The sequence below is a fragment of the Loxodonta africana genome, chromosome 3 (assembly GCF_030014295.1).
Source record: "Loxodonta africana isolate mLoxAfr1 chromosome 3, mLoxAfr1.hap2, whole genome shotgun sequence".
NCBI classification, from domain to species: domain Eukaryota; kingdom Metazoa; phylum Chordata; class Mammalia; order Proboscidea; family Elephantidae; genus Loxodonta; species Loxodonta africana.
The window spans coordinates 40984110-41009490 of NC_087344.1; the positions used below are offsets into that span (position 1 = coordinate 40984110).

The 25381-nt window shown below is 42.4% G+C and overlaps 1 protein-coding gene across 3 annotated transcripts in view; it reads right to left on the reverse strand.

The window, feature by feature from the left end:
• Positions 1-25381, reverse strand: part of DNAJC11 (DnaJ heat shock protein family (Hsp40) member C11) — a 78021-nt gene that overhangs the window by 7253 nt on the left and 45387 nt on the right. For all 3 annotated transcript variants that reach the window (XM_064281179.1, XM_003413486.3, XM_023552110.2), the window contains 6 exons: positions 15409-15537; positions 14285-14407; positions 13204-13277; positions 10100-10289; positions 9377-9462; positions 8862-8978 (listed from right to left, as the gene is read on the reverse strand). In XM_064281179.1, coding sequence (XP_064137249.1) covers positions 8862-8978; positions 9377-9462; positions 10100-10289; positions 13204-13277; positions 14285-14407; positions 15409-15537 — 719 coding nt within the window. The remainder of the gene's footprint in view (positions 1-8861; positions 8979-9376; positions 9463-10099; positions 10290-13203; positions 13278-14284; positions 14408-15408; positions 15538-25381) is intronic.

The window sequence follows — 25381 nt, forward strand, 5'->3', positions numbered from 1 at the left end:
AAAAGCAAAGCAACGGAGCTAAAGCATTACCAGGGTAAAAGTGTCCCACACCTGTGTTAGCCACAGGCCTCAGAGGACAGGAATGAATACTCCTCCCCCAGGTATCCTGGAGACAGGTATCCTAGTCACATCTCAGCTCTCAATTTGAAAGAAGTTTATAAAGACTAAAGGTTAGCAAATCGGGGAGGTTTCAGTAACAGCTGAGTAGCTCCTATTGGACCAGTCATCTCACAGAAAACTAAACTCTGCGGCACACATAAAACACACTTTAAAGTACTGAATAGCAACTAAAAGCAGGCTGATGCTAAGAGCTGAAACTTAGTGGAATGGAATGGCACTGGGGAGCTTCCTGTTTTGTTTTTTGGTTGTTGTTAGATTTTTTATAGCCTTTAGCCTGAAGGTAAGACCCGGCTGGTATGTGTGATGTGGCTAAAACTTGGAAAGAAACCTGCAGTGCTACTAGACTGAAGAATGAGAGCTCAGAGTTTGGGGCAACCAAAGCAGCTGGAATGTTGGGGGTCCCCATAAAAGAGAACCAGTGATGGGGAGCCTGAAATTTTGTGTAGAAATGTGGCACAGATCTCCAGCAGATCCCTGATGTATCAAGTAGCCGAGCCATAGCTAAAATAATTGTACTTAGATTTTTGGCTACTGCCCAACACAGGTAAGTCAGGGTTTGCAATTTTGAGTTTAACTTTCTAAAATGAAAAATAAATACTCTTTAGAGAAACATAACAGAATATAGTCTTCACAATGTGTCATTCATAATATCCAGAATAAAATCCCTAACTATTCTACATACAAGGAAACAGGAAAACATAACTCATATTCAAGAGAAAAAGATAATCAGAGACCAACCCCAAGATGATCTAGATGCTGGAAATAGCAGATATGGATTTTAAAGCAGCTATTAGAATTTTTTTTTTTATTAGAATTATGGAAAGAAAAACATACTTGTATGAATGAAAAGATATGAAATCTCAGCTGAGAAATTAAAACTATAAAAAGAATCAAATAGAAATTCTAGAACTGAAATATGAAGTAGTCATTGGATGGGTTTAAGAGCAGACTGAGATGAGAGAAGAGTTAGTGAGCTTGAAGATAGATCAATCAAAATGATCTAATATGAAGAACAAAGAGAAAAAGGACTGATGACAAATGGACAGAACCTCATAAACCTGTGGGACAACATCAAAAGGTCTGCCATATGTTAATGACAGACCCAGAGAGGAAAGAGAATGGAGCAGAAAAAGATATTTGAAAAATTTATGGTTTAAAAATTCCTAATTCGATGTAGGACATAAATTTACAGATGCAGGAAGTTTAAAATATAACAAAAACTATATCTAGGTCCATCATAGTCAAACGGCTGAAAAACAAAAATAGAAAATCTTGAGCAGCAAGGAAAAATAAAGACACATTACATACATGGGAAAAATGATTCAAATGACTATTGATTCCTCATCAGAAACAAGAGAGGCCAAAAGGCAGTGGGACAGCATCATTTGAATGATGAAAGAAAAATAAAAAATGACCTGTTAACCCTGAATTCCATATCTACTGAAAATATTCTTTGAGAATAAAAGTAATTCCAGAATTTATAGAGAACAATCAAAACTCAAAAGAAATCAAACAACCCCATAATAAAATAGATAAAAGGTATGAATAGATGCTTCACTAAAGAACATATATGAATGGCAGATAAGCACATGAAAAGATGTTCAACATCACTAGATGTTAGGGAAATACAAATCAAAACCACAATGAGATACACCTATATACCTACTAAAATAGTAAAGAAAACAAACAAACAAAAAAACTATACCAAGGGTTGGTGAGGATATGAAGCAAAAAGAATTCTCATAAGCTGCTGGTGAGAATGTAAAATAAAACAACTGCTGGAAGACAGTTTGGCAGTTTCTGATAAAGTTGAACACACACTTACCATATGACCCAGCAATTCCACTCCTAGGTATTTACCTAAGAGAAATGAAAACTTATGTTCACATAAAACCTGTATGTGAATGTTTATATGGTGATTATTTGTAATCACCAAAAACTGGAAACAACTGAAATGTCCTTCGACAGGTAAACAGAAAAACAAATCATGGTACACCTGTACTATGGAATACTACTCAGCAATAAAAAGGAACAAACTACTGATTCAAGCAACAATATGGAAGAATCTCAAATGCATCATCCTCAGTTAAAGAAAACCAAAATCCAAGCCCATTGCCATTAGTCGACTCTGACTCATAGCAACCCTATAGGATTTGAACCGGCAACCTTTTGGTTAGCAGCTGTAGCTCTTAACTACTGTGTCATCATGGCTCCTTAGTTGAAGAAGCCAGACTCAAAAGGCTACATACTATATGATCCCATTTATATGAGATTCTGGAAAAGGCAAAAATACAGGGAAAGAAAACAGATCAGTGGTTGCCAGGACCTAAGTAATGGGGTGAGGGGGGGCTGACCACAACAAAGTAGCATGGAGGAATTTTTCTGGGATGATAGAAGTCATCTTGATTTTGGTGGTGGTTACATGACTGTATGTGAGTATCAAAACTCACAAAACTGTAGCTAAAAAGGACAAATTTTACTTTGTGTAAATTATACCTCAATAAACTTGACTTTAAAATTACAGCAATAACAGCTTAGCTCTGGAGTAGGAATTCCCAGAACTAAACTGTTTTAGGTCAATATATATACCAAAATACAAAAATGATATTATGTGTATGAAATATAATAAACTAATGAACTATACAAGCAGAATAAAGGCACATTAAAGGCATTTTCTGGCTAAAGAATACTAGGAATTCGTTACTGGCAGACCTACACTGTAAGAAAAGCTAAAGAAAGTTCTTCCGGCCAAACAAAATAATACCAGATGAAAACTCCATTCTTAGTAAGGAATAAAGACACTGGAAATAGTAAAAATATAGGTAAACATAAAAGACTTTTTCTGTCCTTAATTTCTTTAAAATACAAACAACTATTTCAAGTCAAAATTTTAATATTGTATTATGGAGACTCTGATATACATAGATGAGATCATATGACAACTACAGCATAAAGGACACGGGAGTGGGTAAATGGACCTGTACGTTTTGGAGGTTCTTTCATTTTACATGAGGTAACAATACAGTACTAACTCTAAGTAGACTATGAAAGGTTAAGAATGTGTATTATAATCACTAAAACAATCACTAAAAAATATAATGTGAAGAGATATAGCTAACAGACTAAAATGGAATTTTAAAAATACTCAGTTAATACTAAACAAGGCAGAAGAGTAGGGTTAAAGGAACAAAAATCAGAAGAGACAAAGAGAAAACAAATAATACAATGGCAGGCCAAAATTCAACTGTATCAATAATTACGTTAAATATTAATGGACTAAATATTTCAATTAAAAAGCGGAGATTGTTAGAATAGATTTTAAGAATGGAAAGGCAAGATCCAACTACATGCTGTCTTTGAGAGACACACTATAAACAGATAGGTTGAATATAAATGGACAGAAAAAGATAAATTACACTATTATTATGCTTAAGAAGGCTAAAGTAGCTATATTAGTATCAGATAAAGAAGACTTCAAGACAAAGAGTATTATCAGAGATAAAGAGGGACATTTCATAATGATAACAGGGTCAACTCATCAGGAAACGATAAAAATTAAAAATGTATTCATGTCTAGTAACAGGTTCAAAACATATGAAGCAAAAATTGACAAAGGGACAAATAAAGTTGTTGTTGTTAGGTGCTACCGAGTTGGTTCCAACTCATAACGACCCCATGTACAACAGAATGAAACACTGCCTGGTCCTGTGCCATCCTCACAATCGCTACTGTGTTTGAGCCCATTGTTCTAGTCACTGTGTCAATCCATCTCATTGAGGATCTTTCTCTTTTTCTGCTGACATGTTACTTTACCAAGCATGATGTTCTTCTCCAGGGACTGGTCCCTCCTAATAACATGTCTGCCATGCAATGGATTCCTTTTATATGGCCTTTCTTGCGGTGGTCTTGTAGCTCCCGCCCAAATGATTGGGTGGGGCTGTACAAATAAGGTAATTGTGGTACACCAACGGGACTGGATAGCTTGCTAATAAGGCAAATGAAGTTCATGGCACCTGTGTGGGGGTAGGACAATGCAAATAAGGTCTATGGAACCCCAGTGAAGGGATTGGTCAGTTTCGCTATCCTGCTAGGCTTAAAATAAGCCATCCCAGAGGTGGAACGGAGAGATCTCACCACCATTAAGGAAGAAGAGCCAAGAGCAGACCTGGGATCCCTGTGTTGAGAAGCTCCAGGAAACCGAGAGACAGATACATACATACACAGACACACACAGACACACGGAGAGAGAGACAGCGTGCAGAACCAGGAGACAGGCAGGAGATGGTGTTGTGGGCTTCCCAGCCCACCGAATTGAGAAAGCTGAGTGCCTTCTGGCAGGAGGCTAAAGAGCTAAAGAGCTAAAGTTTAGCGCCTTTGGGCAGAGGCTTACTGGCGAGTGGGATGCTTCAGGTGACTTACAGGCAGAGCTAAAAGAGCTTTGTAATACTCGCCTGAGCACTAGAGAGAGGTGTACCTGTGAGCACCACTAAGAAGAGGCTGTCCTGATGGAAGAACTGTATTCTGAGCGTTCCTGAACCTGAACTGTAACCTTTTACTTCCCTAATAAACCCCATACTTGTGAGTATTGTCTATGCATTTTGTGTGGCCATTGCAATGAATTACTGAACCCAGCAGAGAAGTAACGAGTGCTGCAGGAGGGACGGCTAGTGTCAGAATTGGTAAAGATGGCAGAGAGAGGAGGATGACTAACCTTCACCTAACAGGAATCAGCCTTGGGCTGTTGATCTTGATTCTCCCCCCTACTTGTGAAGTTAGAGGAGGTCAGACCCCACCTCCATACCATTCTTAAACAATTATCCAGAGCATGTGAGACGAAGTCTCGCCATCCTTGCTTCGAAGTAGCATTCTGGTTGTACTTCTTCCAAGACAGATTTATTCGTTTTCCTGACAGTCCATGGTATAGTCAATATTCTTTGCCAACACCATAGTTCAAAGGCATCAATTCTTCTTCAGTCTTCCTTATTCAGTGCCCAGTTTTCGAATGCATATGAGGCAACTGAAAATACCATGACTTGGGTCAGGTGCACCTTAGTCCTCAAGGTGACATCTTAGCTTTTTAACACAATTATAGTTGGATATTTTAACACTCCTTCCTCAACAACTGACAACCCCCCTCTACCCAATCAGTAAAATCATAGAAGATCTGAATGCTCTCAATCACCTTGACCTAACTGATATTTATAGAACACCATCCCCAATAATTGCAGAATACACATTCTTTGCAGGTACACCTGATACATTCACCGAAGTAGATTATATGTTGGGCCATGAAACAAGTCTCCATATATTTAAAAACACTGGAATCATACAGAATACATTCTCTGACCAAAATGGAATTAAATTAGAAATCAACAGAACTGAATAATAAAAATACAACACATCAAAATTTCTGGGGTGTATGTAGTAAGCAGTGCTTAAACGGAAATTTATAGCCTTAAATGGTTACATTAGAAATGAAGAAAGGTCTCAAATCAATAACCTTTAGAAGATAGAAAAAGAAGAGCAAGTAAAACGAAAATAAGGAAATAATAAGAATCAGAAATCAATGAAATAGAAAACAGAGAAAATTAACAAAGCCAAAAATTGGTTCTTAGAGAAGTACCCTAGCTAGATTAAGGAAAACACAGAAAAAATACAAATTATCAATATTAGGAATGAAAAGAGGGATCAAGCCTATAAACATTAAAAGGATAAGGGGATATTATGAGTAACTTTATGCTAACAAATTTGACACATAGAAGAAACGGACAAATTCCTTGAGAAACTGACATGAAATGGAAAATCAGAAAAGCCCTAGATTTATTAAAGAAATTGAATTCATTATCAAAAATCTTCCTATAAAGAAAATTCAGGCTCAGATGATTTCACAGGTGAATTCTATCAAACAAAAGGGAGAAATAACACAAATCTTACACACATTGTTTCAGAAAATTGAGGAGGAAGAAACATTTTCCACCTGATTTATGAGGCTGGCATAACTCTCGTTCCAAAACCTGACAAATACATAATAATAATAAAAAAATCACAGACCAACATCCCTTATAAACATAGATACAAAAATCCTAAGTAAGATATTAGCAAATCAAACCAAGCAATATATGAAAAGGACTACGGATCATGATCAAGTGGAGTTTTCTCAGGAATGTAAGGTTGGTTTAACATTTAAAAATTAATGTAATTCATCATATAAACCAGATATAAGAGAAAAGCCAGCAAAAACTCTGGGGCCTCTGGCAAACCTTCAGTTCACCTACCAATTCAGTTGGTGGACAACTTAGCTATATTGACACAGAAAACTTGGCTGAAATGAAAATGTTTCTTTCCAAAGAAGCAGAGTGGCATTCGTGGGATATGAATTCAATTCAAATAATGTCATGCAATGTCTGCATGAAGGAAGTGTTTTAAAATCAGAAACCAAATGACAGAGAACTGATGTGCCTTGCTAGTGGTTCCAATTTCGGAAAAAAAAAAAAAAAAAAGGATTAAAACATAGGAACCCTGACACCTCTCTTTTAAGTCCTTTATTAACTCTCAAGTAGTCCCAAATCTTATGTGAGAGGAAAGATGGTGGGTGCCAGCTCCAATCTTGGTAATCTGCGTTGTCTCTGAGCTCCAAAAGTGAGGTGTGATCTACTTGCTTTTACTCAGTTCCTCTTAAGTATCAGGCTGTGTTCTAGGCTCTGGGAGTACAATAAAGAGTAGAATAGACACAGTCCCTGTATGAAGATTGGTGCAATGGAGAATAATAAACAGGATAAACAGGAAAAGGACTGCCTGGGGTGAGGTAAGGGTTATTACTATGCTTTTTAGGGTGATCAGGGGTGGTTACTGCAATTATTGGACATCTGAGCAGAGGTCTGAAGGGAGTGAAGGAACAAACCATACAGTTACCTCGGGGAAGAGTTTTTCAAGGCAGAGGAACAGCAAGGAGGGCAGCATGGCTGGAGTGGAGAGAGCATGGGGCAGACAAAGGAAGATGAGGTCTTAAGACCAGATTTAATGGTCTGACTGAGACTAGAAGGACCCTGGCGGTCATGGCCCCCAGACCTTCTGTTGGCCCAGGACAGGAACCATTCCTGAAGCCAACTCTTCAGACATGGATTGGACTGGACAATGGGTTCGAGAGGGGTGCTGGTGAGGAGTGAGCTTCTTGGATCAGGTGGACACTTGAGACTATATTGGCATCTCCTGCCTGGAGGGGAGGTGGGAGGGTGGAGGGGGTTAGAAGCTGGCGAAACGGACACGAAAAGAGAGAGTGGAGGGAGAGAGCAGACTGTCTCGTTAGGGGGAGAGTAACTGGGAGTGTGTAGCAAGGTATATATGGGTTTTTGTGTGAGAGACTCACTTGATTTGTAAACTTTCACTTAAAGCACAATAAAAATTATATAAAAAAAAAAAGGAAGATGAGGTCAGAAGGCTAGATCATGGAGGGCCTTGTAGGTCCCAAGTCCTTCAAGGACTTTGGCTTTTGCCTGGAATTGGAGGAGTCACTAGAGGGCTTTAAGAAGAAAGGCAACATAAACTGACTTTCGCCTTAAAAGGAAGTGTGGAGAACAGACTTTCAAGTGGTCAAAGGTATAGCCAAAGGGTAGAGATCAGTTAGGATACTGTAGTAGTTCAGATGAAAGGCACAGTGAGGTCGTGGGAAAAGGTCAGATTCAGGATCTACTGTCAGAGCAGAGCTGAAATGATTCTTAGCTCTATTAGATTTGCAGTGTGGCAGTGTGATCAAGGATAACGCCGAGGTTTTTGGACAGAGAAAGATGGAGCTTTCATTTACTGAGTTGGAGAAAGATTGTGTATGTGTTTCTGAGGGAGGGTCAGGAGTTCTATTTTGGATATGTGATGTTTGAGATGTAATTAGAGATGCGAATAGAGTTTTGAAGAGGAAGCTGGATATTCTAGGTGGAGACTTATGGGAGAGGTCCCAGCTGGACCTCGTCTGTACATGGGCATATTTAAAGCAGAAAGCTGGAAAAAAAGCGTCGAACCCTACAGCATGCCTCCATTTAGACGCCTGGGAGACACGCAGCAATCAGCCAGGAAGATAAAGCCAGAGCCAAGAGAGTGGTGCCTTGGAATCCGTGAAGAAAGGCAGAAAGGAATGGTCAATCAAGTCAAACGCTGTGGAGATCAAGCAAGATGGTGACTAAGCATTACCCTCCGGACCTGCAGTGTGTGGGAGTAGGCCTCACTGACAACCCTGAGGAAAGCAGTTTCTGGGGAGGGCTGGGGGAGAAACCTGACTGGAGTAGGTTGAGAGAGAACTGAAAGACAGAAATAGGAAGGAGGAAATAGCTCTTGAAGAATAAAGCTCTAAAGGAAAGGAGAGAGGGGCTAGGAGGTGAGGAAGGGTCTGTGTACTGATGGAAACAATCTCTGATGTGGGATATAAGCACGTGAGAGGGGTGAGCACCTGGGGCGTGAGTGGAGAGGCTGGCAGTAGGGCTGTCTGCAGTGATGCCAGGGAAGGCAGAGGGCATGTCAGAGACACAGGGGGGCTGGCAGACATGCCAGCAGAAGCTCTGGCTTCCTCAGTGACTGCATGCGGGGCTTCTGCACACTCCTGGACATTTACTTACACACCAAAGACAGAGGCAACTACAGCTTAAGGAACAAAATTACAAAGCAAAGGCTACTTCAGCCTTCACTTAGGTTAAGCCCAGCTGAGTCAGAAGTTGCCAGGTATTCTTGGTCAAAAAGATCCCAGTTCAACTTACTTGACTTTGAGAGAAACACCCTGTGGGACGCCAACGCTAACAGCAGCACCTAACACACTATGCCTGGAGATCTTCCTCTCGGCTCCGTACTCCACCACTGTCCCAAAGAAGCCCGCCCTGTGAGAGCAGACAGGCAGTGAGGTAGGGGAAGGCTCCTCAATGTCTTTACCCCTCTCATTTACCATGGGCAACTGCCACTTAACCACACAGGCTGAGTTTCCATCCTTTCCTTCCCGCCACCCATAGGGAGGATTAGATTCATGACTGATGCTCTCAGTCAGCTAACAGAGCGAAGTTGGGACACCCTTGGGGCAGGGCTTCCATTAGCCTTTGAGCTCCTCAAGGACTGCAACCGTGTAGTAATTAAATCCCCACTGCCAGGCAATGGGAGGCACTCAAGAAACGTCACACAAGCAAAGAGATTAACATGAGAAGGCATCTTACACCAAATGGCTCTACTTGAAGAGAGATACATGAGCCCAGCGTGTGTCCATGTGAGCCAGGCCAGGACTTACTTCAGGGATCCCTTCACCCGAGTCTGGTCGTCATCCTGGAACTTGTGCTGATAGCTGATCAGTGCAAAGGAGTGCGGGATTCCAAGCTGAGGAGACAGTGGGTAGGCAGAGTGCATGGCCAATACTCTGGCCTCTCTGGGATGTGGGCAGCTGCCCTCCCCCTAGGGCTGTGTCTACCTCAGACGTGTCTTTAAGGCAGGGCCACAATCTGGCAGGCTCACCAATTGTGTAAAACATTGATCAATAGCCAATATTTAAAAACTGGGAGATTTTACATAGAAGTCCGGCTTTCTAAATTCTCATGACAAAGAAAATTTTGTACACTGAACTGATGTTCCTACGTGGAGGTGGTAGGCACGGCTGGCAGCAGCTGTCCCTCTGACTAGGCTGGGGCTCCCATTCACCAGCTAGCCCGGCCCCCTCACTCATTTACAGCAGTGGCCCAGCCTCCATGGTGTCTGAGAGCATGATTCTGCTTTGGAGTTCCCTTTACTGATTCTGCTTTGGAGTTCCCTTTACCACCTTCCCAGTTGGAAGGTGTGACAATGGCATGTTGCTTCAGGGGCATCAGAATGCCACGGGAGCCCGAGACTGACTGCGTCTCAACGTTCAATGAACGCACAAGCTTCCAGCAGATCACTCTGGGCATGCTGTCCTCAGTGAGTGCAGGACTGACAGGGGACACAGAGTGCTAGGGACTCTCCCGGTGAGTGCCGTCCTCACCTGCAGGGCCACAGTGAAGTGGCTAGTCTTGGTGTCCCGGACGATGCTTGTATTCATGGCTGACTGGATCCCCCATCGCCATTGTAGATAGCCCACAGTGTTCTTGTCCAGGTTCCGCGCGAGGACGGTGGTGAGGCCGGGCCGGATTCCCCGGGATGAGAACTGCAGGGCACAGTTTGTCGTAACAAAGCTAGAGGGGCACACAGATAAAGGGTCTTGGGTGACACCTGGCTCTCAGGTATTCCTGCCCAAACTGTCTTCTCAGCCAGGCTCAGGACCTGCTGTCACTTCTGTTAATGGCTGCGTCAGCTCCCGGAAAGCAAAGGCAGGGGTCCCCCCGGTCCCCAACCACAGATGGCGATAGTGCCGAACCCCTCCAGTGAGCCTCCCTGCTAGTAATCTGCATCCGTCACCCCCTTCCCAGCTAACAACTAGCTAACATTAGCTAGAACCAGAGGCACCTGAACGTAAGCTTCCTGAGCCCCTGGATCCAAGCCTGTCGCACATCAGAACCATCAGGGAGGGTTTTAAAAGAATGGCCCAGGGCAGTGGTTCCCAAACTTTGCCTCCTACTGGAATCACCCAGGTAACCTAAAAAATACTGACTCCCACCCCCAGGCACTGTGATTTAATGAGTCTGGGGGTTTACATGGGCTCGCATTTTCGAAGTTCACTAGGGGATTCTAACGTGCAGCAGTTTGAGAACCACTCGCCAGAGCCCACCCCCGGACCTATTAGATCAGAATTTCTGGGTGGAGACTGAGACATCAGTACATCTTAAAAAAACAGCAACAAAAAACCCTGCCAATTGTCCGGCTGGGTACTATTGACTGAGTGCCTTGAAAAGCTAGGACAGCAAACCAGCTCCCTGTGAAGGCATCTCAAGTCTGTTTCCAAGGGAGTGCAGCACCACCTTCTGGTTAAAAAGGGAAACGTACTTCATTTCAATATTACACTCTACTTCTGGTGTTGAAAGGTAAATAGGCCAGCATTAACTAACTTGCCCCAGTGCCAGGCAGTTCTGCCTCCTTCCCTCCTTTCTAGGCTCTGGGGGAGATGGTTTTTTCGTTAAAAAAAGAAAAGAAAACTTTTGATCATTATCACGCCTTTAGTCACAGACCTCCAGGAGCATCCCACGACCAAATGAATTAAGGCCAAACCCCTTCCTCTCCACAGGGCTCCCAACTCAACGATTTCTCTCATTTATCTCATACCTGCTACCTTTCTTTGCTTAAGGCACACTGGGGTCAGGGGAGGCAGGCAGGCAGAAGAGATCAAAGTCACCTCTAGAATTTCAAGGTCACACGGCAGGGTATAATTTAAAAGATCAAAATATAAACAATGAGATCCCTGTTTTATTATAAACGAAGATTCAGTATTTTTTATCTGGCACTGTTCAAAGACAGAAGCCTTGCCTCAGGTGGGGAGATCGACATGATGGTCAGTGGACCAAAAATACCACGGTAATGCTGTCTGAACGAACCATCCCACCGGGCTGCCTGCCTCCCCCCAGCACTGATCCTATGCTCACCAAGCAACCTTCTGATCACCAGTTTGGCTGAAAATCACTTGACTGTAGAGATATAGAGCTCTGAATAGCAGACACACCTAGTCTGGCTACGCTAAGTTATTAAACTGGCATTCTTGTTTACAAAGCATCCCCCTTGTCCATAGATCTGCATTCACAAGTCTGATAATGTACCATGACAAGTTCAACCTCCCAACCTGCAAAAGCCCGAGACCCATGGTGACTCTCAATGGACAGACACTTTATAAGGCTCAACAAGAACAAAGTGTCTCCTAAACGTGACCGATCTTTTCAGTCACTTGGGATGCTTGATAGAACAACTCCAGATCCCAGGCCTCTCACTCACAGGCCTGATGCGGTTAGTAGGGCAGGTGCAGGGGACCTGTTCTGTTAGCATCAGAGGTGACAAGTCTAAGCAGACAAGATCAGAAAATACCACTTTATATTATATCATCTCAATTTCTTGTTAGAAGTTTAAATCTCTGTCCCATTCCTAGACCTACTGGGTCCAGGCCCCTAAGCAAGGCCTTGAGAAGCTGTGTTCTTGCCAGCGCCCAGGTGATCACACCGACACCAGGGATGTCTACAGCGCACCTGCCCATCTTGTGTCCTCTGCCCAGAAAAACCTTTACAAGCCTATCTTCACCTGTCCTTCAGAAGCCTCCCAAATGGGTGTCCTGGTCCTCCTGCATTTTCCCTGACAATAGTCACCTTACTCTCCTTATGTCGGGTGGCCTGTGGACTTGCCTTTGCTTACCACTCCATGTCTTATGGACAGAACTATGAGCCTGGAGGGCAGGGGCGGGTCTGTCTCACCTTGCAAAGCCTGCCAGACATACAGGTGTCTGTTCAATTGGAAAGGAAATCATTTTTTTCTCCAACATATACCGCATCCCAGGACTCTGTTAGCTACATTTTTTTTTCCCCAGAAGAAAGAGGTTTTATTTTACCGTCCACCTAATTCTTTTGTCTGAGCTCACACAGAACCCTGTAATGGGGAATAAGGATGTCTCTATGTTCTAGAACGGACAGTGGTGCAGTTCTGGGAGCGTGACATCACTACAGGAGCCAAGGTGGAGGGACGCAGAGGCTGCGGGGTTCAAAGCCCCAGTGTATTGGATCATCATGCAATAGGACAAGTTGCTTCATGCTTTACATAGGTCCCTTTTTAAGAACTTAAAACAGAAGGCCACATTCTCTGGGACAAAGAAATGATTTATAAGTCAAGCAATATCCGAGCACCGATAACCAACTTCCCCATGAAGACACTTTCCCTCGTGGTCCTCCTGGTCACCGTGAGACAAGCAGGACAGGAGTGTCTGCCCCACGATGAGGAAACTGCGGGTCAGAGGTGGGAGCCTGGCCCAGGGGAGGCACAGGACTCCAGATCCCCTCCTATCCTGTGCATACCCTCCCCGTGCCCCAGCTTCCTGCCAGCTGCAGGTCTGCCCTCAGGGTACACAGTGACCTGGTAAGGTAGAGCCCGTAACTAAAACCACCTTGACGAACATAACACACGGAGTCCCGCTCTCCTAAATCAACCAACTATCAGAGTGGATCTCTCTCTCATATTTACCATCTTGGCGTGAGATTACGGAAGAGCTTTAGACCGAATAAAGGCCCCTGTAGATCTCCAGCTCCAAATTCTAACTGTTTGGAAAAAGAAAAAGAGACAGTATTAATGGTGTTTTCACTTCACAGCAGCAACCCAGGCCCCAGGTCTGTGCCTGGTTTAATTCAATGCCACTGGCCTGGCCAGACTCTGTAAGTCGGGGGAGGGAGGGGAGGATCCTTCGTATCTCATCTTAACCCTTGCCTAGAGGAGCTGCCTATTTCCACAAATGTAAAGGAAGCCCAGGATTCAGTGATGCAGGTCTCAGAAAGGAGCCCCTCCACAGAAAACACTGCTCGCCCACTCCACTCTCCCAGCCTGGGGCACCCCTGGCTGCCCACTCAGGGCTCCGGCCAGAAAAGGAGGCTCTGGCGCCCGGGCCCCGCCCTGCAGAAGAACCGCCATAGGCAGAGGGCTGGCTGCGGTCAGGCACGCTGGCTTCACTGCATTTCCATTCTGCTTTGCTTCCCCAGCTGCCGGTCTCACAGGTTACTGGAGATGGCTCTCTGGGGTCTGGTGCTGAAGTCCATCAGCAGTTCTGCATGTGTGCAGCCTTGGGGTCTGCAGCCAGCTTGGCTGCCTCATTTACTAGGCTGGGTGACTTTCAAGGCAATGCTTCAAAGTTAATTTGACCCAGCTCAACGTGCTTGGCAGAGCTGGCTGAATGACCACCAGTCACTGGACCAGAATGCAGAAACCTGCCCCAGCCTTGGGGTTGTGCAGGGAAAGGGCTCAGCTCACAGGCTTTTGCTTAAAGGCAACAGACAGAGTTTCTCGAGGTTGGCTTTCTGAAAGTTAGGGTTTCAAGGGAAATCTTGTGTTCCCATCCTAACCTCAAATTGTATGGCAGGCTGAGAGGACTCATCAGATATGAGGAATATTTTTTCTTGGGGTCAGTTAGCTTATGGAAGTTTGGCCCTTAGAGTCCTGTTACACATTGATGTGGCTGCCCTCATCATTTTGTGGGCTAGCTCTTAGAGTCTAAGTATTCAGAACCAGGCTTTACAAGGAATGACGACACAGCTCTGCCAAGGAGCATGCTTACCTCTCCCCACCCCTTGGCGGAAGTGACCCGTCGGAGCGCAAAGTTAATGGAGCCCCCTCCATTTCCATTCTGGGTCGAGAGGTTTCCAGAGAGAATGGCTGTGTCTGTAGCCGTCAAGGGTGCCTAGAAAACGGTATCTGCTGGTAATAAATGGATCAAAGCAACAAGAGCTCCAACAATAGTAGTCTAATAAATGCATCGTCAGTACAAGGCCCAACAGACGACTCCACAGTTCAGAAGAGTGCAGGGACGCCTAATTGCCTAAACTGCTTTATTTTTCTCTCATTTTGCTCATCTGAACTGCATGTGGCTGCTAAAGCAGTATGTTTTATAAAAGTTTTGTGGGAAAACTTCAAAAAACCAGAGGGAAATTATGGGGCTAAATGCTGGGTCTGAGTGCCCCCAATGGCATTAGATGCCCAGGGACTCTGCCAGGTATCTCCCCACTGTGGGATGTCTGGGCCTCTCCAGACCTTGCTGGCATCCAGGGCGAGTGAAGGGATGGAAGACCTTGCTGCGGCTGTATTAGCTGACTCTGGGAGCTGCAAGAGGCAGGCAAGTGTCCCCAAATTAGGACTCCATGTTCTACTTGATATATTTGAGAACAAATACATGAGCGGAGGAGGCAGAGATGTACTGTGACACTCAGCAGAATGGCCTGACATCCCCACAGCCAACTAATGGGCAGAAAGATGACATTTTGGTGATGCCAGGGCTCAGGAAGCAGAGATGCTACAGCTTTTCAGCACACAACAGAGTGGGCTTAAAGCTAAAAGCACTACCTACAATTATCCACATAGCTCTTCGTTCCCTCCCCAAATCACCATGACCTTGGGCTTCTACTTCTCCTAGACCATTAGCACTTGTGGAACCTGGGAGCTAAGTGCCCCCCTGCTCCTTGCACCCCGCCCCGTCCCCGCCCTCATGTTGGCTATCATATCAGAAAGCAGCAACAAACCAGTCAGTGACCTCATTTTCTTTCTTTCTTTTCTTTTAAGTTGCTAATTGCATCCTTTGATAAATAAAGATGAGAAACCCGAGCAGGCTCCCTCGTTCCAGCTGCTGGTGGGCTGTGCCTCATTAACTCCATTCGATGGACTCAGAGAGGTGTTTGTGTACGTTACCTCGATGGACTGGGAGATGTGCATTTTGTTAATTTCAATCTGCGGAAAGCCACTTCCTGAGACATCTTCATATTCCTCCTCATAACGATCAAAAAGGTCAGTGGCATCTACTCCAACGCTGATGGTTCCCTGGGGGAGAAAAGCAAGCAGTCAGCATGAAGGGGCGGTATGTGTACAGTGCAAGACAATAATAAATACTACGGTTAAAAAGCCATCATTGCGTAATTACACAAGGCATCTGACTTCATGGTTCACCGGGCTCAGGTAGGACATTCCGTGATGAAGCCACAAAGCATTCCGTGATGAAGCCACAAAGCATGAGAGTCACAGTTCGAAGCCAAGCTGCAGAGCACCGTAGTCTCAAAGCTAGAAAGGCCCCTTTGACCCAGGGAACCAGTCATTTCTACAGGGGAATGACACGCCAAAGACAAGTGAGAAAAAGAAATCTACGCGACCCGATTTTCAGGAGCGAGGGGATCCATGTCATGACTCTAAGCAGATCCTCTCTGGATTTCACCCACAAATGCACACAGCCACCTAGAAACTAGCTACATGGATGCAACATTTTTCTCTAAAAATGCTCACACCACAAAGCTACCCTATAACTCTTTAAAAACAGAAAAAAAAAAAACAAAAAAAAAACCCAAACTCTAAAGATACAGAAGTGCAAACAAAACAAAATTACAAACAAGCAGGGTATTTAAAAATTGCTCCACCTTCTAAAATTAATTTGAGAATTAAGTTATGGGAAACAGAATACCCTATTCTCTCAAGAAATGGTAAACTGAAATTTTGCTGACCAATAAAATGCTCTTTACTCAAGCAATCACGTTTATCATTTTCTTATATTCCAAAGACTTTTCAAATGGGCATGTATCTTAAACCAATACGTGAAAACATGACCACACATACCCACATTTTCATTAAATTCTCTACGACCCACTTTTTAAAACGACTTTGTGGGAAGTTTAGTTTACATATAACACACTCACCCACTTGAAGTGTACAACTCAATGAGTTTGGACAGATGTATACACTTGTGAACTACCTCTGAAGTCAAGAAACAGAACATTTCTATCACCTCAAGAGTAGCTTGGGGGTTTGTCTTTTGTTTCTTTTTTTAAATAATATTTTATTGTGTTTTCAGCGAAGGTTTATACAGCAGTTTAGGTTACCATTCAACAATTCTACACAAGTTGTCCAGTGACATTGGTTATACTCTTTACAATGCGTGAATATTCTCATTATTTCTGTCCTGGTTGTTCCGTTTCCATTAATCTAGTTTCCCTGCCCCCTTATATTCTCATCCTTGTTTTAAAGCAATTATTGACCACCTGGTTTCATATAAGTGATTTTCAAAAGGAGCACAGTACTTAGAGTTGATATTCGTTATTTTTTGAGCCAATTTTCTATTTAGCTACAAGGTGACCTCAGGGGCTAGTTTCGGTTCAAGGTCTGAAGAGTATCTCAGGGCAATAGTCTCAGGGAGTCCTATAGTCTCAACCAGTTCAGAAGTCTGATTTTTTTTTAAGGCATTTGAGGTTCTGTTCCACATTTTCTTCCCATTCTATCAAGGTCCAGCTATGTGGCCCTGATTAGAAGGGTAAGTAGTGGTAGCTGGGCACCATGTCTTTTAATTTTAAAAGGAGTAGTCAAGGAAGGCCTGCCTGAGGAAAAGATAGGCGAACAAAGACCTTGTGGACATCTGGTGGGGTGGTGAGGAGGCCTTTGGGGCTGGGGCAGAGGGAAGAAAACATGACAGACAAGAAAGCTAGAGGAGTGGGTGGGTGGGTGGTCATATATAGCATTATCGGCAGGATTTATCTGGGATAATACCATTTTAATAACCCTGTTGTCCTGGTTGGCTTAGCAATTATCCCAGATTTTTCATTTTTTAGCAAAATATTATTATCGGTAGTTGCATTAAACCAGGAAGCCTGGATGGGTTTGGTAGATGGACCTTCACTTTGTACCTCTTAGCATCTGCATGGTCTCATCTCAGTGTGTGTGAGATGCATGTGATTAAATCTGAAAGATGACCAGTGAGCGATACGCCGGCACTGTTCGTCCATCTCTCTCCAGGTGAGATGTGAACAACTGTAAGTGGCACCTGCATTTCTAGCACCAGCATGCAAGTCTCTCGCTGATACAATGGCTAAGAACAGTGAATTCCTTTCAGTCTCAGTGGTGGCAGCGGAAGTACAGATGTTGCCCCCCGCTGTCCATCTGGTGGTTCAGGCAGCTGGCCAGTGCCTCGGCCTCTAAGATCAACGGAGCTGTCAGGGCTTAAGTCAGCCATGTCCCTGGGAAACTCTAGGTGTATGTGAGACACGTGTGGAAGACAGAGGTGGGATAGTCCGACAGTAGAACGCAGTAGTTTGCACACTCCTGCCACCGTGGTTTTTGTCATCTATTGAATGGTAGAAATCAGAGGTGGTATACTTTTTCTGTAAAGGGCCATAATAAAAATTTCAGGCTTCGTGTGGGCCATCTCTGTCACAGCCACTCCCCTCTGCTGTTGTAGTATGAAAGCAGCCAAAGACAACAGTAAATTAATGGGTGTGGGTGTGTGTCAATGAAACTTTCTTCATGGACACTGAAATCTGAATTTTAGATAATTTTCATGTCTTACAAAATATTATTTTCCTTTTGACCCTCCCTGACCATTTAAAAATGTAAAAGGCATTCTTAGCTCACAGGATGTACAAAAACAAGCAGCAGGCTGAATCTGGCCCACAGACTAGTCTGCCAACTCCTGATATAAATTTACGACAATTTTTTTATTGCTTGGCAGTGCTTGCTTTATTTTGCAGTAAACCCTTTAAGCAGAAATGAGATTGAACATAGTGTATGTTTAATGAAAAAATTAAGTACTAAATTTCCATTTTCTCAGAAAGTTGACGATAAACTTACAACTTGCCTGAAATGTTTTCAACACTGACCATCCATAGTGCTAACTCCAATCACGTGAGAATTAAAAATCTCAGATCTGCTAAAGAAGTATTAGCATCTTCTTCAAGTGTCAGTAGTTCTTTTAAGAAGACTGTGTCCCAAAATGAGGCTGTAGCTGCAGAAAGTGTATTTGCATATAACTCTGTGAAACATGACTTTTCATTTAGATCAAATAACCATTCTTCTATATTAATTTTGCTCACTTTCAAGTCCAAGGCTTTTCATGCATAAGTGAAAGACAGTGCAATAGCTGTTTACGTGCTGGCTCTATTGGCAGAAGGACTTCACGACTGCCAACAATGCCAGCTTTATACAGTGTTGTCAGATGTTTTGAACAGAAAATCAGTTAAGTTATTCTTAATAATTGCTTGATTTCTGTTGACGGTGAAATGCTGACATTATTATAAACACTCCTGTAAATTCAGGTAAAAAGTTAGACACTCAATGTTAAACTGTTTTTGTGGTGACATTCAAAGACCAATTTTGGTATAGTGTCATGGTAAAAAACAAAAAAATTCCTCCCCTCAACTTATTAAACCAAGAAACCCATGGAGCAGAAATATTCTAAGGATTAGTTGTGATACACACATAATGCATAAATGTGTCAAAACAAGCTGTGATGTGATACTTATGAAAAAAGTTGTAGTTGTCCAAATTTACAAATACTTTCCTATAGTCACAGAGCAACTGAATAAATTTGTATGATGAAATGGATGCTGAACAACAAAAAAGCATTACAGTAAATTTAAAATTGCATGTTAGAAATCTACTTTTTAAATCAATCTCAGGGTCTTGTAATGGTTATTGGGCTTTTACGTAAGTTTTCTAAATTTTGGCTGTACTTTGTTCATAATCAACTGGAAATTTAGCAAATGGAGCACAAAGCAAACAAGGAGGGCTTCGCTCTTGGCCGTGTCTAACACTAGCCCTCGCTCTTCGCTTCTGCCCTGCTCAGGAAAATGTTACAGCTCTGTCTGTCTCCTGGGTCTAGGAGGTTCTCAGTGCAGAGGACTTGGGTCCAAAGGATGAGGTCTGCTCCAGATTCTTCTTCTAGATGGTAGTGAGGCCCCCCTCAGCCTCTGTGAGATTGGCTCTTTTAAGCCTACTGAGATGGCAAAACTGACCAATCCCCTTGGTAGGCCACAGGCACCTTATTTGTACAGTCGTTGGCCAATCTCTGTAAGAGTTTTATACACCTTATTTGCATAGTCTCGGGCAATCACTTTGTGGGAGTTAAGAGGCCATGACTAGAAAAGACATACAAAAACAATTCACTGCATTGCAACCTCATACTGACAATCAACTAGTTTACCAGAGGATATAGCAACCTTTAAAAGTTTAAAAATATTGCACAAGTCATCACATTTTCAACTATTGTAGTATTTCTTTATAACCCACTGCCATCGAGTTGATTCCGACTCATAGCAACCCTTTAGGACAGAGGAGAACTGCCCTACAATAATGAGAAATCTCAATGAGCTGGAGGCTTCTAAGACTCCACAGCATCTGGTGTTGACCCAAGTCTATGGAAAATGACTGAATCAGAACAGCGTGAGCTGAGCAGAAACGTTAGGCTCGAGTGCCAACCACACTTGATGAAATTAAAAATAAAACTGCCCCAGACAAGGGCTGATCAAGTTATTTTGAGTTTACAAGGTCATTTCTTAATATTTTAGAGAGTGGCTCAGATACCTGTTCTCCCTCCTTCTCAAGGAAATAACCTCTTGAAAATGTACTGCTCAAAGCACGAGAACTAGGTGGATTTCTACTCTACGTGCCAAAGAGGAGTTTGGCTGCAACTTATAATTCATTTCCACTTTTTAAATATTATACAATAGGAAGTCAAAAGTTTGAGAGGAATGAAAGTCAGATCTGAATTTTGACAAAAGATATAAAGCAAAAGGACAAACAGAAATCAAACTGGATAAATCAAATAGGTTACATTTTTCAACAACTTCTAACTGAACATGCAGGTTCATGTCCTATTATTATCAAATTATTATTGAGTTAGAATTACATTTTTTTCAAATAAAAGTAACCTCTGCTTTCAAGTCTAAGTGACAAAAATTTTAAAGCATTTTGTTTATTTCTTCTGCTATTAGTCCATCTCATATTCTTCTTCTAGAGCAGGGTTCAGCAAACTTTGTGTAAAGGGCTACGTAGTAAATATCTTAGGTGTTGTGGGCAAGCACTGTTGACACCCTTCAACTCTGTCACTGTAGCACAAAAGCTGTTATACATAACATGTAAATGAATGAGTGTTGTGATGTTCCAATAAAGCTTTATTCATGGACACTGAAATTTGAGTTTCACATAATTTTCATGTGTCACAAAATTGTCTTCTTTATGTGTGTTAAAAACCATTTGAAAATATAAAAAATATTTCTAGTTCATAGGCTGTATAAAGACAGGCAGAAGTCTGCCTGTCCTAAGTACCTAATTCTGCTATCTATTAGCGTGTGAAAACTGGGAACAATAATGACAAGATATATATGTTGTTGTTGTTGTCCTTTATACATAAGAATGATACTACTGAAAATTATCAGGGCGACATCCAGCAGCTACAAATTCTCAACTGAGCCCTTTGTGACTCTTCTGGAGCTACAAGATTTAATCTATAGCAGGGAACAGTTTTGTTTTTCCCTGTACTAAAACTAACTGGACTCCCTGGGAACCACGCCTCACAGTTTCATACTATAACCAATCAGGGCAGAGTAATAACAGTATACACAAAATTGTTTATACTCATACTTAGTTTATACTTAGTTTCTCAAGTTTAGAACTACTCAATAAAAATCACAAATTTGATAAAACTCAAATGTTTTAAGGAACCAAATTACACGAAAGGAAGCAGCTGAAGAGATCACCTTTTAGGCATTTATTCCAGCCCATAAACTACAGCCCCACTGGGTCACTATCTCCTTGAACTACCAAATGCTCCATTCATAAATCAGCCCTTCTTAAGCACCTTAAAAGGGCCTGAGGGCCAGGAAGAAGCCCACCTGTGGGCATGGCTAAGAAGAGGCTGTCCTGATGGAAGAACTGTATCCTGAGTCGTCCCTGATCCTGAATTGTAACCTGTTACCTCCCTAAGAGGAAGCCCTGGTGGCATAGTCCTTAAATGCTACAGCTGCTAACCAAAAGGTCAGCAGTTTGAATCCGCCAGGCACTCCTTGGAAACTCTATGGGGCAGTTCTACTCTCTCCTATAGGGTCGCTATGAGTTGGAATCAACTCAACTGCAGTTGGAGTGGGTACTTCCCTAAGAAGCCCCGTAACTGTGAGTATGGTCCGTGAGTTCTGCGTGGCCACTGCAACAAATTATCAAACCCAGCAGAGAAGTAGAGAGTGCTGTGGGAGGGACGGCTGGTATCAGAATTGGTAAAAAGGTTGGAGGGTGGAAGCATGTCTGACCCATTTTTTTTTACAGTAACTGACTCAACAGAGAGGAGAGAGTAAAATCCAAGTGTCTGTCAGCTCAGGAACTAGAGGGACCAGGTTCCCAGGAGTCACTGTGTTATGGATTGAATTGTGTTCTCCAAAAATATATGTTGTAAATCTGAATCCCTACACCCATGGATGTAATCCCATTTTGGCACAGGGTTTCCTTTGTTAAGTTAATGAGGCCATATCAGTATAGGGTGTTTTCAGTCAATCACTTTTGGGATATAAAAGGAGATTAGGTACAGACACAAGAAGCACAAATAGGGTAAAGATAGATGCCACACCAAGATCTCCAAGGAAACCTGAGAACACTTGAGAAGCTGAGAGAGGATTTCCCCTCAGAGCAGACTGAGAGAGCCTTCCCTTAGAGCCAATGCCCTGAAATTGGACTTATAGCCTAACAGAAAATAAATTTCTGTTTATTAAAGCCACCCACTTGTGGTATTTGTTACAGCAGCAGAGGAAACTAAGACACACTGGGAGGGAGGGTAGCGAGACCTGGATCCCTGCCTGCTCACCAAGGAGCCAAATGACAGAGTTTTATTCCTTGGAGAACTTAAACGAGGGTATTCTGGGCACAGCTGGGGAGCACTGGAAACAGGTGAAGTGACGCTTACACACTGAATGTGATTTCCCTAAAGTCCTGCCCCCATTCAGCAAGACTGCTGGCAGCCAGACAGGAGACGGGAAGCTTCCTCTCAAAAGAAAACGTTGAACCTTTGAGGAGTCTCTACCTCAACACCTTTGAGTTATCAGCCCACCAGTTGACAAGCTCTGCCAGGTACAGTGTCCAATCAGCCTTGAGGCCTCACTCTTTATGAGCAGACAGCCAAGGGTGATCAGACACTTGAGGAAAACTTCCAACATGAAAGTCTGAAATTAAGTAAAGATTAAAAAGGAACCAAGAATGCCAAAGAAAACACCAGAAAATCTTTACATAAAATCCGTATAAAAATAAGAGACACTGCATTAATAATAATAATAATATTATTATTATTAATGATTTCCTTTACGAATGCTTACTATGTGCCAGGAACTCTCCTAAGTGTTTGATACATACTATTCTGTTTAATCCTGTCGGCAACATGAGGTAGGTATTATTATCTCCATTTTACAGATGAAAAAACTGAGGAACAGACAGGTGAAGTACCTTGCCCAAGGTCACTCAGCTGATTGGTAGCAGAGACAGGATTTGACCCAGTTTGACCCATCTAACTCTAATTCAACTTCTGGTGAATTAGGAAAAGCACAACAAATTAGAGAATAAGAAAACTCTTGGAAATTAAAAATATTATAGCAGAAAAAGTTTTAAATCAACACAATGTTGGAAAATAAGTTAGAAAATAGAACTAAATGAAAAATTTGCAAAAGAGAGGGGGGAAAAAAAGAAAATTAGAAGACTAGTCTGAAGGCTCCAACATGAGAATAAAAGGAATCTGAAAAAAGAGAAAGGAAGGGAAAATATCAAAGAAATAATAAGAGAAAATTTCGCAGAAACAACTCAGTTTTCCAGGTGTGATGGGCCCACTAAAGAGTCAATACAATCAATGACGGACAAAGCTTGCACCAAGGTACACAATCATAACATTTCCAAGGCTTCGAACCGGTTTATTTACGGCCTATGAAACGAAACCAGAACAGACCAGAATTTTTACAATCTGGGTGCTCAGGAATGAGAAAAATTACTGGCTGCAGCCCTGAACCGGGAGATTTGGAAGAGGCGTAGTGAGCCCTTTCAAGAGCCTGGTATGTGATACTGGGTTATTGGCAGAACTGTGCAGAGTAACACACATTCAAAGGGATGTGGTCAGCTGCCATCTTTGATTAGGGCAATGCCATTTCTGGTTCTGCTCAAAATTCTACAGGCAAGAGACTTGGTGCTATGCAATGTGTATGCTGCCCGTTTTCTAAGAGAGAGATTAGATTGCTGGCAGGGTTTCATGCCTTAATTTTTCCCATTCTGGTTTACCCAAATTGTAAAAATTCAGGTCTGTTTCAGTTTTGCTTCCTTCGCCATGACTGAACTGGGAAGAAACCAGTTCAAAGTCCTGGATATTTCAGAACACCAGGGAAAAAGATCCTAAAAGTTTTCTGAGATGGAAAAAGAAGATCGCACACAAATAATCAGGAACAGAAATCAGTTTTCTCAACAGCAACACTGGAAGCTAGAAGACGATGGAATAACACCTCACAATTACTGGAGGAGACAATTTCTAAATTCGAATTAGTCAAATAAGTAGGCTGAATTATATGAAACCGTCATTTTTGGGGGGTCTAAAACAGATAAAATCAATGAATCCTGATATTAAATATAAAGATAACAATCAAGACATCTTGAGCCATGCCAAGTCTCAATATTTTACCTCTGGAAATCAATTCGGCAATATTTATCAAGGCTAAACATTTGTATATCTTCTTGTTGTTAGGTGCTGTCCAATCAGCTTTGACTTAAAGCGACGCTAGGTACAACAGAAACACTGTCTGGTCCCATGCCATCCTCACAATCTTTGCTATGTTTGAGCCTACCGTTGCAGCCACTGGGTCAGTCTATCTCATTGAGGGTCTTCCTCTTTTTTGCTGACTCTCTACCAAGCATAGTGTCATTCTCCAAGGACTGGTCCCTCCTGATAACACGTCGAAAGTACATGAGACGAACTCTTCCCAGCCTTGGCTTCTAATGAGCATTCATTCTCGCTGTACTTCTTCTAAGACAGATTTGTTCATTCTTCTGGAACTCTATGGTATATTCAAGATTCTTTGCCAACACCTCAATTCAAAGGTGTCAATTCTTCTTTAGTCTTCCGAGTCGGAATCGACTAAACGGCGCTGGGTTTTTTAAATTCATTGTCCAGCTTTCACATGCATATAAGGCAACTGAAAATACCATGGCTTGGGTTAGGGGTACCTTAGTCTTCAAGGTGACATCTTTGCCTTTTAACACTTTAAAGAGATCTCTTGCAGCAGATTTGCCTAATGCAATGTGTCTTTTGATTTCTTGACTGCTGCTTCCATGGGTGTTGATTGTGGGTCCAAGTAAAATGAAATCCTTGACAACTTCAATCTTTTCTGTTTATCATGATGTTGCTCATTGGTCCATTTGTGAGGATTTTTGTTTCCTTTATGTTGAGGTGTAATCTATACTGAAGGCTGTGGTCTTTGATTTTCATCAGTAGGTGCTTGAAGTCCTCTTCACTTTCAGCAAGCAAGGTTGTGTCATCTGCATAATGCAGGTTGTTAATGAGTCTTCCTCCAATCCTGATCCCATTATTCTTTTTCATATGGTTCAGCTTCTTGGATTATTTGCTCAGGATACAGACTAAATAGGTATGGTGAAAGGTTACTACCCTGATGTACACCTTTCCTGACTTTAAACTGCGCAATATCCCCTTTTTCTGTTCAAACGACTACCTCTTGATCTATGTACAGGTTCCTCAAGAGCACAATTAAGTGTTCTGGAATTCCTATTCTTTGCAACGTTACCCATAATTTGTTATGATCCACAGTCAAATGCCTTTGCATAGTCAATAAAACACAAGTCAACATCTTTCTTGTATTCTCTGCTTTCATCCAGGATCCAT